The sequence below is a fragment of the Glycine max genome, chromosome 9, assembly GCF_000004515.6.
Source record: "Glycine max cultivar Williams 82 chromosome 9, Glycine_max_v4.0, whole genome shotgun sequence".
Classification (NCBI taxonomy): domain Eukaryota; kingdom Viridiplantae; phylum Streptophyta; class Magnoliopsida; order Fabales; family Fabaceae; genus Glycine; species Glycine max.
The window spans coordinates 3,642,700-3,656,959 of record NC_038245.2 but is presented as its reverse complement, the minus strand read 5'-3'; the positions used below and the strand labels follow the sequence as shown (position 1 = coordinate 3,656,959).

General features: G+C 33.9%; 2 protein-coding genes across 2 annotated transcripts; both read left to right on the top strand.

The window, feature by feature from the left end:
* The first annotated feature begins 503 nt into the window (after positions 1-503).
* Positions 504-6,378, top strand: LOC100805882 (dynein light chain 2, cytoplasmic). The gene is made up of 3 exons (XM_003533250.4): positions 504-1,000; positions 1,122-1,227; positions 6,170-6,378. Exons 1-3 carry the CDS (start codon positions 716-718, stop codon positions 6,250-6,252), a joined length of 474 nt encoding a protein of 157 aa, XP_003533298.1. The 5' UTR covers positions 504-715; the 3' UTR covers positions 6,253-6,378.
* Positions 6,379-7,831: 1,453 nt separating this feature from the next.
* LOC100305908 (uncharacterized) lies at positions 7,832-11,423 on the top strand. The gene is given in 3 exon segments (NM_001251641.2): positions 7,832-8,217; positions 8,349-8,454; positions 11,163-11,423. Coding segments are annotated over 3 exon segments (357 nt in total). The 5' UTR covers positions 7,832-8,049; the 3' UTR covers positions 11,246-11,423.
* The last annotated feature ends 2,837 nt before the right edge of the window (positions 11,424-14,260 follow it).

Genomic DNA, 14,260 nt, shown 5'->3' with positions numbered 1-14,260 from the left:
TGAACTAGTGAGAAACAGAATAACTGAAAATTTAAAAAATACAATTTAAAAATAGGTGAGAAAAAAAATAAAAAAAATGTTTAATTTAAAAAAAAGAGAGAAAATATGATTTCACTAAATTTAATTAATTGGGTCAATTTGACAATTCTATTATTATTTTTAGCTATACAAGAGATAATCTTAACTTGATTTTCCTAAATAAAATTTTAGGTTTGAGTATTGTGAATAAGAAAAAAAATATTATTAAGAAAGAAGAATCTCATTAAAAAGTGATTAACCAAATTTAGACAAAAAATAATATAAATACTTCATAATAATAATAATAAAAGACAATAATAAATTTTTTCTACATGAAATTGAAAAACATAATATGTTTTCCGTCTTAAATGATTAGTTTTTATGAGACTTGTAATTACTATTCACTTTATGTCCAATTTAGTAAAGAAAAAAAGTTGAGAGATTCACATCTTTTTATTTCTCATCTCCCTTATTCTACTACAACTATATTATTTTTTTATTTCTTACCTATTTCTTCTCTTTCCATCCTATTTTTTTTACAATTTCTTCATATATATTTTTATTTCAGATTTTGTTCTAAAGAATAAAAAGCTAATAATATAACAGATTTCATCCTATAAGGTGTCAATGTTTTTATTTCTCAAAAAGTTCGCAATATAAATTTTTAAATAATAATATAATAATTATTTTTAAAAATATGCTACTCAGACGCCGTCGCTTTGATAAAACCACGCCACTTGCCACCGCACTCCCCCAAAAGCTAACACATCACCAAAGCTCATTCCGAGAGACAGAGAGAAAGATGAGTGAAGACGCGAAAAAGAACATTGCCGGAGCTCTAACGGCGAGGCCCAACTCCGATGACCAGAAACCATCGCCGTTACCGTCACCGGCGCCAGCCGTCCCGCCGAAGAAGGTCATCATCAAGAGCGCCGACATGATCCCCGACATGCAGAAGGAGGCCGTTGATATCGCCGTCGCCGTTAGTCTCAACAACTTTCTTCTCTTTTTTTTATGGTTCTTCGTTTTGGATTCTGTTTCTGGGTTTGGTTGTGCTTGCTGCGTTGTGTCGTAAAGTCTTGACCTTTTTGCGGATTATTCAGGCGTTTGAGAAGTACAATGTGGAGAAAGACGTTGCGGAGCAGATAAAGAAGGAGTTCGATAAGAGGCATGGACCCACTTGGCATTGCATCGTTGGTCGTAATTTTGGTAAGCTTTTTTTTTTAATTACTTGTCAATGATTTTGGTACTTGGGTTTACTCAGATTTGTGGTTTATATGATTGTTCTTTAGTAGAAATTGAGTAGATGTAGATCTATGTAAGTTAGTCCTTGGTTGCTTCTCTGCATGATTGGAATTTAGAAGGGGTGCCGAAACCTAGGTTTTTGTTGTTGTTCTTGTTGTTTACTTTCTGCTTACCTCTATTCTCCAGCGGAAAATTGTGGGATGAATGGTATATGATTATGTAGTTTAGTTGGTGTGGTTTGTGTTGTGTACTTGTGTTGATGATTCACCATTCCTAATGTACTGTGGTGTGTAATGGTGACAGACATTTTGTTCCACTAGGCCCTGAACTCAACTCTTTGGTTGTACCCTCATAAGCTTCAGTGGATGAGTGAAGTCTTAAGTCATTTTCTTGAATTAGTGGTTACTGGAGGAGAACATGGTTGAATGTAACATTGACTATTTACATGTTGACACGAGGACAAAAGCTCGGTTATATTCCATGGAGGGCCAGTCATGTGGGATGAAATATTCTTTACTGATGTTCTGTATTCATACAGAGAGAAAATATATGGTCTGTTGTTAGATTAATAATGAGCTAATGACTATAGGGAGTGCTGGAATTTTCTAGTTATATCTAGTTGGAGATTAGGAATTCAGGCTTTAAGAAATCATGACTGGATAATTTGTTTTGCTGTGAATGAAGGGGCTATTTCTATTATATCTTCTTCCCCACAGTATGTGCCTGTCTTTCATTTTCTGTAGATATCTCAATGTCAAGCCCTCCGCTTGTTAACAAGAACTTTTTGAAGATAAAAAAAGTATTTACAATTGATGCTCTTGTATCTTGAAAATTATCTGGTGCAATTAATCTTTCAAGCATCATTCGAAGTCTATAATCTCAGGGGCTTTTGCTTGAATATGTATGTGATTGCACAGTATTATGATTGAAGTTCAAGTAATCAAGTTAATGAAACTTGTAATTTTTTTAATCTGGCAAAGTAGTTAATCTGTCAGTATGATAAAACTTTATGGTTTTGAGTAAGTCTATGGATTGGTCTCTTTGTGATAAAGCTTTAAGGTTGAAAAGGGGGCTGGAAGCATCCCCGGGGAAGGGATTCCAGGGGGAGCCATGGTAAGAACTAAGAATGGAGGGAACAATGAAGAGGTGAAGAGGTTGCCTATTTTAAAGGGGAAGACCCTTACATTGGATCTATAGGGTTGAAAACTATTTTGAAATTAATCAAATGCTCAAGAGAAGGTTCTGGTTGCGTCAATCTGCTTAGAGGGGAAGGCACTTAATTGGTTTCAGTGGTGGGAGGCGAGGACAGAGCACATCACATGGCTCATATTCAAATGGGCATTGTTGGGACGATTCCAAAACACCTCATTGGATAACCCATATCAGGCTTTTATAAGCCTTTGTCAGAACTCAAGCAACCAGTGGAGGATTATAGAGAGATGTCTCCCACAAAGGGTAGAGGGGAGGAATTAACTATTGGAGATAGGAGAAGATGGGCTTATGTGAAGAGGGTTTGGCCCGTCAACAATAGAAACACATTGGGAAACAAGTGGATAAGGTCCAATGACCCGAAAGAAATGAACGGGGCTAGATCATGCGGGCTGGGTTGTGGATCAGTGAGTCAAACAGAGGGATCAGGGAGTGTGTGTTAGGGAAATAAAAAATTGGAAGGGAATTCTAGTATGGGTATCTGCAGGAACTCACCATTTAAGAAGACGACTGACGAAGAATTAGAGGTCAAGAGAAGAAGAGTGTGCTTTAGATGCGATCACCCTTTTTACCCAGGACTTGTCTGCATAAACTAGCATCTGCATGTCTCAATTTAAGGAGAAGAAGGAGACTATGAGGGAACGGAAGAAAGGGAAATTTTAGAAACAGAGAGGATTGGGGGACCATGTAATTGCACATGAGTGCTTGACTAGGATGACCTCTAAGAAGTCTTTGAAGGTATGGGGCACCATTATGGAAAAGAAGGTGATTGTTTTGGTGGATTCGGTAGTATTTCATAATTTCCTATCCTGGGATATTGTCAAGATGTAAGGGTATAAAACCTGAGGTGATTAAGGAATATACTGTTGAAGAAGGTGATGGCCACCGAATTCAAAATAAAGGGTTTTGTAGAAATGTTGAGTTGAAGCTGCCAACTATGAATATTGTGCTTGAGTTTTATTTGTTTGAACTTGGAGGGGGTGGATGTGGTGATTGGATGAGTTGTTGGAGGGATTGGGAGATATAAAGGCTAATTTTAAGGATCATGTAATAAGGATTAATGTGAATGGATAAGAGGTAGAAATAAAGGGGGATCCATCATTATCTAGAACTGTGGCATCTTTGAAGGCAATGTTAAAGGAGCTGAAAAGAGGAAATGAGGCATACTATGTGGAGTTAGGAATGCTAACACTTTATGACTTGGATTTGCAAAGAACAGTGGAAGGACTGGAGGGAGTGTTGGAGGAATATGCAGAGCTTTTTCAAGAAGCCATTGAACTACCTCCTACTAGAAGATGTAATCATGCCGTAGAGATAAGGGCAGGCTCTCAAATACCATATATCAGGCCCTACAGTTATCCCCATCACCAAAAGGAAGAATAGCGAAGTTTGTGAAGGGGATGTTGGGTGTAATGTTGAGGTTCAAGATCAGCCAATAGGATTTTGTGATAAATGAGTGTTAATATGGAAAATGAGTTCGATTTTAAATCTTTGACAACAAAACCAGTTCCTACTAGGTTGGGTTGGCTATATGAATCAAGCAATGTCATTTTGTCATGTCAAAAACCAAGTCTTTGGAGATAGGGGTGTTCATAAAATTAATCTAATTCATTGCAATATCTAAAACTAAACTGAAAATCGATCTACCTTCTTCCCCTTTATAAGCGCTGCTTATATTTTCTCCCTAATATATTCATTCTCGGTCTTATCTATTTGTGTAAGTCCATTCTCGCCTCGGTCCCTAATATTATCATTTTTTTCGATACTTGTGTTCTTGGTACTTCGCTGTCCAACATTAATCATCATTAAGCATTGCTAATTGTATTACTTTACAATGAAATTTTCCTTTAAGCCTGAGTGACACCTTTAAATCACAAAATACACCTGATGTATTTATTCCTCCATTTCATCCATATAGCTCGAGTCCTATGATTTACATCTCCCTCTATCTATCCCTTCACCATGCATGACAGATTCACGTTACCCAAACTAGGTGCCCTGTCAAATGAATTATGGAATTGTAGCCATATTTGCATTACTTAAAAGTAAAAAGCTAGTTGCTTCCAAAGAAAAAAAGTAAAAACCTAGCATTAACACAATCATATTGCCTATGCATATAATACAGGCTCTACAAAGTTCGTTGTATACTGTTTGAGTGCATGGCATAACTTCGTCTTTTACTTAGGATTGGCTATGTAATGATTTGGAATAAGCACAACATAAGCAGAGTTAATTCTGAATTTAACTTTAGTAAAATGGTGTCGTTGAATTATTTATAAACTTTCTTGACTCTTTGAGTTCAGTTGACTGATCCTTTCGTAATACCAAGCTTTTATTAAGCTTAAATTGTTACTCATGCTTTGCATGCTTAAACATAGTCTCAGCCATGAGCAGAATAAAAAAACAGTTATACCATTCATACAACCATTTCCTACAAAGTTACTTTTTCACTCTATCTCTCTCCATCACTCATCTTATCTCACTTATCTTATTTCTCTCATTATTAAAAAGTTGTAGAAAAATAATAAGAATCACTTTTTGAGTTTTCAAACTTAATGCACACACTTTTTCACTATATTTGACATACCTGTGTCAGATTTGTATCAGTGGACACTTACTAAACACTTTGGATAATCCTAGTTGCAGTTTACTTGTTTTATTTTTAAATTTTTTACAGTGACTAATGATAGCATTTTACAGCATTTTAATTTCTTAAAGTGGCTAATGGAATGCCACTATAATTAGATTAATGATAGCATTTTACAGTGACTAACTTCTAAATGCATGTTTAGATGTCAGTTGGGAGAGAACAAAAGTGCAATTACTCCCAAAGCAACAAATTCTTCCTTCTTCATTTTGTGCCTTAAAATTTGGGAATGACATTGGAATCCCCCAAAACACATTCTCAACTTTTATCCAAACATACCCTAAAACATTGATTTTCTCTTTTCATTTAAAAATTGTGCTTTTATGTTAATTTTATACTAATGTTATATGTTGTACTATGTTACTGTCGTGTTCTATAATTTTTAAAATTGTCGTGTTTAGTATATCATATTTCTTTGATGCTTTTTTTTTTCTTTTTTATCAAAAACATGTTAATGTAGGTCATAACCATAAAACCGAGTTACAATATGGTATATTTGTTAAGAAGTTAAATTTCTTGTCATTGACTAAATGATCCTGGTTGTTTCGTTTATGAAATTGTGCTTGACAAGATGTCTGAATCTGGACAGCCAAAACAAAGTAGAAATCGGAACTCATGCCATTGAAATTTATGCATATGCATATTAGTTAAGGGTAAAACGGGATGGGGAAAGCACAATGATTAGAACAAGAAAAGCCTGATTTCAACTTTCAAATAAAATCTCAGTGATGTATTGTTACTGGCTTAGTTTATAATCTACTTCATTACATTTTCCTGTCATCACATCTCAATAATCTCATAATATTCTTGATGATGAGATTCAAACTTTTGGATACCATGGAGTTCTTGATGCATTTTCATTTTATGTGGTACAATCTAAAAATTTCAGACAATTTCAGACACTAGTAATTCTCTTTTTCAATGATTTCAGACTATTAAATCAAATAAGAACAAAATTGCTTGTTCTTGCTTAGTTATATTCGTGTCAAATAAGAACGACTCATTTAATTATTGAAGTGCATTAATGGATTTCTCGCTTCCTTTTTGCAGGCTCATATGTGACTCATGAAACAAACCACTTTGTTTATTTCTATTTGGATCAGAAAGCTGTTTTACTCTTTAAATCTGGCTAGAGAAGTTGACAACAATGAGAACTGTCTGGTGATTATGCTAATGTATTCCGTCCTTGTGCTTGTATATTTGATGTCATGTAAACTAGTTCTCGGTTTGGATATGAATTTAAGGATTACTTCATTTGAGATCAGTGTTTTTTTTTTTTTCTTTCTTGGGTGTCTTTGATAAATAAAATATTATTTCTTAAAAAAAAGAGCTTTCTGATGCATGCAATGAAATTGTTAGGGTCTGTTTGCTTTTGAAAATATTTTTCTTATTTTAATTGTCTTATTTTTTAAAAATAATTTTAATTCACAACTTTTTCTTATTTTTAAGAAACATGTTCGGTTTACAAAGCTGAAAATCCTTTTTCAGCAAATGAAAACAATAAAGTATGTATTAAAGTTGATTTTTTATTTACTTAATATAATTATTATTTTTATTAAACAAACTTTAAAAAGAAAAGGTTAAAGAGCACCAGCACAAACACAAACATGCATATCAGCTCATCAGCTGTGCGATGGGGCATTCACACCTCATGTGTTAGGGATTGTATTACCACTGTTGTCATCTAATATCTTAATCGTTAAAGAGCATCACAGTGAATAGTATGTTTTGATTAGATTTATGGTGAGAAATAATCAAATTACGTTTTCATGGTAAAGAGAAAACAATAAATAGTTATTTTTATTTTTTCATGGTACCACCGTGATTGATTTTGAGGAATAAATTTGATTCTTATGTGTTATACAAACACACTCTAAATAATTGATTTTGAGGAATAAATTTGATTCTTATGTGTTATACAAACACTCTAAATAGGTGGTGTCCTTATTATTATAACAAAGTTTACTCATTTGAGCAATAGCTTGTTGAGATTTCTTGAGTTCCTCTTTAGCTTTAGAACTCTTCACTGAGTGGTGTTTTTAGCGTGAATAACATAAATAAATTAATATTTATTTTTAAGATAATAAAGATAAATGTTTTCTATCAATTGTGAATTTTTTTTTATAAAAACATAATATATATTGGATAATAATAGAAAATTTGTTCATAGCATCAATGCATAAAATGTAAAGAAAAATATTTTACATTTTTTTTATCAAGAAAAGTTCAGGTTGGATTCAAGAGATTCATTTGGTCAAAATATATTTAATATACTTATTTTATTTTACCTAGTAAACACTCTAATAATTAGTCTCACCATGCATGACACGAACGGGTACCAAAAGACTGAAAGCAAAGTCCACGCTCACAAAGTCACAAGCATCATTCAATCACAGCCAATGGTCCACCTAATTTCTGCAGTGCAAGTATTCTCAGCCAGTACAGCAAGCAAGCATAGCCCTTTTACATATTCTTCAGAATTAACATATTTATCAAACTCCCACAGCTTCATTTTTTTTATAATAAGATTCTTAAATTAAAAGTTTAATTGTATTTATTTATCATTCCATAAAAAATAACATATTCTCCAAAACAGTGTTTATGGTGGGCCTCTTGTGTCAAGGGATCAAACTTAATTAATTTAGTTGTTATAAATTTTTGATATTATCTTTATTTATAGATATAAAAAATAGTGGGCCTCTTGCCAAACTCGGAAGCAAGTATTCCCTGGAGTGTGTGGTGTGGTGTTGCTGTTGCAAATTGCAACACTCAGTCAGCACTGCACCACTGCATTTCATTTCCCAGCTTAGCTACAACTACAAGCCCACGTCGCTTTCATAAAACCACACCCACCTGCCACCATCACTTTCCCCAAAACGCAACATCATCAAAACTTAAACTCAGAGAATCAGAGAGAGAGAGAGAGAGAAATGAGTGAAGAAGCCAAAAAGAACTTCGCCGGAGCTCTAACGGCGAGGCCCAACTCCGATGAGCCGAAACCGGCACCGGTGCCAGCTGTTCCCCCGAAGAAGGTCATCATCAAGAGCGCTGATATGATCCCCGACATGCAGAAGGAGGCCGTTGATATCGCCGTCGCCGTTAGTTTTAACGACTCTCTCTCTCTATATCTCTCTCTTTTTATGGTTCCTCGTTTTGGATTCTGTTTCTGGGTTTGGTTGTACTTGCTGTGTTGTGTCGTAAAGTCTTGACCTTTTTGCGGATTGTTCAGGCGTTTGAGAAGTACAATGTGGAGAAAGACGTTGCGGAGCAGATAAAGAAGGAGTTCGATAAGAGGCATGGCCCCACGTGGCATTGTATCGTTGGACGTAATTTTGGTAATTTCTTTTTGTTTATTATTGTCAATGATTTTTTTACTTGGGTTTACTCGGATTTGTGGTTTATTTCATTGTTCTCTAGTGGAAATTGAGTAGATCTAAGGTAATGTAGGTTGGTCCTTGTTTGCTTTAAAAAGTGTGATTGATTCTGTGTCATGGTTGGAGTTTAGAAGTGATGCTGAAACCTAGGTTTTTGTAGTTGTTGGCTGCATACGGTTGATTTTCTAGTTATTGAATTAGATTTAGAGGCTTTCTACCAACAAAGGTTGATCCAGTTGGTAAGGAACAAATTTATATCCTAAAAAGACTTGAGTTCGATTCCTTCTTCCGATGTGATAATCTTGTTGGTGGGTAATCAGTAAGTATTCTTTGAACCTTGAGGCTTGTCCTGTCCTTGGTGAGCCCCGGAGACCCAACTCACCTAAACTTTACTTAATAATAAAAAAAAGATTTAGAGGCTTTCTGCTTATCTCTGTTCTCCAGGGGGAAATTGTGAGCTGAATGGTATATGAATATGTCGTTTAGTTTAGTTGGTGTGGTTTGTGTTGATGAGTCAGTATTTACTTATGTACTGTGGTGACCCCACTATGCCCTGAACCCTGCTCATTAATTGTACCACATAAGTTACAGTGGATGAGTTTTTACATTGTTGGTTTGAAAAGTCTTTTCTTGCATTAATGGTTACTGGAGGAGAAAACAGTTAACCCACTAGGGTTGGCCTAATGGTGGGAGGTTTGGGTAGTATGTATTAGGTTTTCAGTTTGATCCTTATTATTGGCTATGTACACCCAAAAAAAGAGGAAGAGAAAACGGTTACCCCACTAGGGTTGGCCTAGTGGTGGGGGATTTGGGTAGTATGAGAACTTAGGTTTGATCCTCATTGCTGTCTTTGTACACAAAAAAAAAAAAAAAGAACAAAGAAGACAAATCGGTTGAATGTAACATCTAGTACTCTCATGTTAGTGTCCTGTGATTTGAGGCCCTTGAATTTGATAATAATTACCTTGGCTACTCAAATGTGAACTTGATACATGGATGGCACCCAGGGCCAGTCATGTTGGATAAATATTCTTCACTGATGTTCTGTATTCATATAGAACATCAGTGAAGAATTTTCATCCAACATGACTTTCATACAGAGGGAAAAATACTGGTCTAATTAGTAATGAGCTAATGACTATAGGGGCTGCTAGAATTTGTCAAGTTACATATAGTTGGAGATTAGGAATTCAGGGTGAAGAAATCATGACTGGATGAGTTATTTTGCTGTGAATGAAGGGGCCGTTTCTATTATATCTTCTTCCCACAGTATGTGTCTGTCTTTCATTTTCTGTGGATATTGTAATGTCAACACTACATTCTGAAAGCCTGCTGCTTGTTAACAAATAGCAAGATCCTTTTGAAGATCGAAAAAGTGTTTACATTTAATGTTTTTTCTTGTATCTTAAATATTATCTATCTGTGCAATTAATCTTTTAAGCATCATTCACAGTCCATAATCTCTGGGGCTTTTGCTTGAATATGTTGTGTAATTGCACAATATTATGATTCAAGTTCACAATGCGACTTTTGTAATTTTACTTATTTATCAGTTTTAATTAATATCAAAGCAAAAGAGCTCTCTTTTTTTCATGAATTATCTGTTCCATTTGTTTTAATCTTCTATATCAAGGAAATATGCCTTTCTGTATTTTTACTGTTTGGGCAATTTCTCTCTTAAACACAAGAATAATATACCATTCATAGTACTCTTTTGAGATTGCAGATCTAGACAAGCTTGGATACTGTTCTGTTTGATATTTGCTTAGAATGATTTTGTAATGTTCACTATTATCCAATATGCTTGTTGAATTTTGCCAATGCTCTTGAAGCTCAATTCAGTCAATTGGCTCCATCTTAATATTATAAAGTTGGGTGTGATGTTGATATCCAAGGTCAGCTACTAGGATTTTATGATAATGAGTGTTTACATGGAAAAGGAGTTCAATTTTGAAATTTTTTACAACAAAAACCACTTCTTATCAGGTTGGGCTGGCTATATGGACCAAATGATGTCATTATGTCATGTCAAAAACCAACTTGGAGAGGGTGTTCATAAATTGATTTAATCTATTGCAAATGCTAAAACTAAACCAAAAAACCAACAATAAAAAAACTAAACCAAAAAATTGATTTTGAGAGCCTGCTCATGAGAGTTCTGCAAAATAAGCAGCGTCAACTCACGGCCAGCCTATAAGAGCCATGTTGAAAACTGTATAATATCATTAACTGTAACTTGGAAGTTATGAATATTAGTTGGGGCTAAAATAGGATGGGGAAACCTTAAGGACTAGGCTATGGGCACAAGCAAACCTTGGTTTCAAATCAAGTTTCAGTGATGTACTGTTACTGGTAGTTTATGATCCATGTCATTACATTTACTAATCATCACATCTCATCTTATTCTTGATGATGAGATTCAGAATTCTGGACACCATGGAGTTTTTAATGCACTTCCATACTATCATTTTAAGTGGTACAATCTAACCACATCATGTTCCAAATCTTGTATCATATTATGCCCTTAAAGACGATTTATTCTTTTTTTCTATGACATTCAGACAATTAAAGCAAATGAAGACACCATTTCTTGTTCTTGCTTAGCTTAGTTATATTCTTGTTACAGTTATCATTGAAGTGAACTCATGGACTTCTCTTCCTTTTTGCAGGCTCATATGTGACTCATGAAACAAACCACTTTGTTTATTTCTACTTGGATCAGAAAGCGGTTTTACTCTTTAAATCTGGCTAGCCTTATTGTGGTAGCAAAGAAGTTGAGATCTATGGGAATTGTCTTGTGATTATGCTGCTGTATGCAGTCCCCCATGTATTAATTCCACTGACACTCAAAATCTTTGCAAGACATTCTTGTGATCTTGTCCTTGTATATTGGATGATATGTAAACTAGTTATCGGTTTGGATATGAATCTAAGGATTACCTTAGAAGAGTTTTCTAAAAAGGAAATATTATATCTTAAAAAAAAGCTTGCTGAAGCATGCACTGAAATTCTTAAGGGCTGTTAGCTTGTGAAAAAATTCTTATTTTCATTGTCTATTTTTTAACTTTGGCTGCTTCCTCTATTTCACTGACATTCCTGATTAGATCCTTCATTATATCAAGGTTGAGGACAAGTAATGATTTCTCTTTATTTTTTGGTATGTATGGATGAATTGAAATAGGCACGCATCACGCATATAAGGAGTATTAAAGGGTTAATGCTATCATAAAGCCTCTATTCTCTTCATGGTTACAGCGGGAAAGAACTGGCTCAATTATAATTCTTCTTTTTCTTGAGTTGTCATTTGGTCAAATGCGAAAGTTTATTGTATGGTATGGAGGCTCTGAACTTTTCAAGGCAATTAATAATGTTGGTTTTGGGGATCTTCTTAGGGACTATATTAGCTTTAACTTTTGGGGGTTTCATGGGAATTTGGGAGTAGCTGATAACATCTATGTAGATCCCCTTGCCATCTATTACTGGTTTGCTTAGTGCAAGAGAGTTAGATGTAATTAACATTATCTTGAAGTTGATATACTTGTTATCATTGTTTTGAAAATCGGATTGGACCGGTCCCAAGACCCCAAAAAAGGGCCATTTTTGGACCATTTTAGGACCTCTTTCAATCGGCTCAAAACTGGTGAAAACTGACGTTAAACTGGTGCAAAGAACCCATTTGAACTGGTCTCCATTCAAAAGAGCTCAGCGCAAGGAAAACAGCATAGTTGGGGTGAGTTAAAAAATTTGTGCTTCTTAAAAAAGAAAATTTTGCTTTTGAGAGAGTCTTCCTTTGCCAAACACTCCAGAGTTTATGTTCATTACTTGTATTATATCTGAAAGAGTTCCAATATATCTCTGTACTATACCGTGTATCCATTCATTGCGTGATTTAAGAAGTGACAAAAGAGTTTGTCCAATAGACAGAAAACTGAGAGGAAACTTAGGTGATCAATTAGGGAGGCTAATGCTTCTAAAGTGAATTTGTGAACACATTTGAGTTAGTTGTGAATTAGTTCAGCCACAAAGTTGTGGCTTGTGGGTAAAACTTGAAGAGACTTGTGAAAGAATATGTGAATTGTGATACTGAAGCCTAAAGAGATGAACCTTACGATTAAAATTGTCTTTTAGAAAGTAATTTTTGGAGTTTTAATACTTCCGAAAATTAATTTTCAGAATGAGGGTATTTTTTAATAACAAACTAACAAATATACTAAAAGTGGATACATTTAGTAAAAAAGAGAGAGATAGATAACAATTGCCACAAACAACCATGCTGACCCAAAAATCATAAGCCCCAATTATTCATTATTCAACTTTAGCCCAACGTTCCTTATTACTCATCTTCCTAGCAAAACATGCACAAGAGCTCATATAGATGTGAGGCACTGGCTTATGACCCTAAACCGTTAGCACATAGCAGCAAGCCTCTACAGTCAAGGAATTCAATATAAATGTGCTCCTCGCACACCATCATGTGGTAAACATCACCGTTGCTCAAGACAGCCATATAAGTAAGCTTAGCAAAACACAGGGTACATATACTCACTCTATTTTTAATTCATCATCTCCTACATATAATAACTTGTGTTTTGTAAAGTATTCCAAAACATTCCAAGTCCCACATTGAGTTGCTTAACCTCTCCTAAAGAGTATATATATGTGTCTGTGTCCAAACCTGACAAGTACTTGTCATCGCGAGCTGTAGTTGAACACTATCACTCTATTTATACATAATCTTGAATGTTAAATTTAAGTAATTATTCTAATAGTCGATTTTTTATCATAACATGATATATTAATACATATAATCAGATCATATATTTTTGTTATAAAATAATATATTCACAATATATCAAAATTGAATTTATAAACTACTGTAACTTTTATATCATTTCATAAAAAATAAAAAAACATTTTATAAATAAAATGTGAATATATCATAATTCAGTTAATTGCTCTTCGTTTTTTGACCTTTTTTAGTTGTCGAGACTCATAAAGAAGAACTTGCCTAGCAGCCTAGGGGAATTCTGAAAGAGAGTGTACTACTAGAGATAAGAATTCTGAAACGCGCAGGGATAACTTCCTCTTGTATCCTGATACGTGTTGCATATATATTAGATGGTCATTACCTTTTGCAGCTGCTGTCACACATAAAATATTAATATATCTATCACACGTTTACAAAAACAAACTTATAAACTACTATAATTTAATTATCGCTGTTTTATACATTTTTTATATAAAAAAATCATTAAAAATTTATTTAAATAAATTATTTTAATTACTTCAATAAATTTTATTGTTAAATATGCAAATAAGAATGTGTTATGTTCTTATTAAATAATTATCTCCTCCATTTCATATTTTATGGAGTATCTTTAATTTGGAAGTGTTTTAGTTTGTTTCTGAATATTTATTAACTTGGGAAATATAAATTATTCATTATTTTTTTAGTAAAATTTCTATTTATTGATATATCACCTAAATATTTAAATTGATTCACAGTTTTATTTTAACTCTTTGAATAAGGATGTACTTTTACTAAAGAAAATCATTTTATTATTATAATTTGTAACATGTTATTTTAAAAGACAGATAATATGAAATGAAAGTATTAATTAAACTGCATGTCCCCTTTAGTTGATTTACGTTTTACCGTTGCCCTTAATCGGAGTCTCTTACCTTATTAATTAAAATGGGTAATGATTTAATTTCTTCAATGCAACTTAAAATGTACTTGTGAGTGTTTTTCTTTAGACTAGACAAC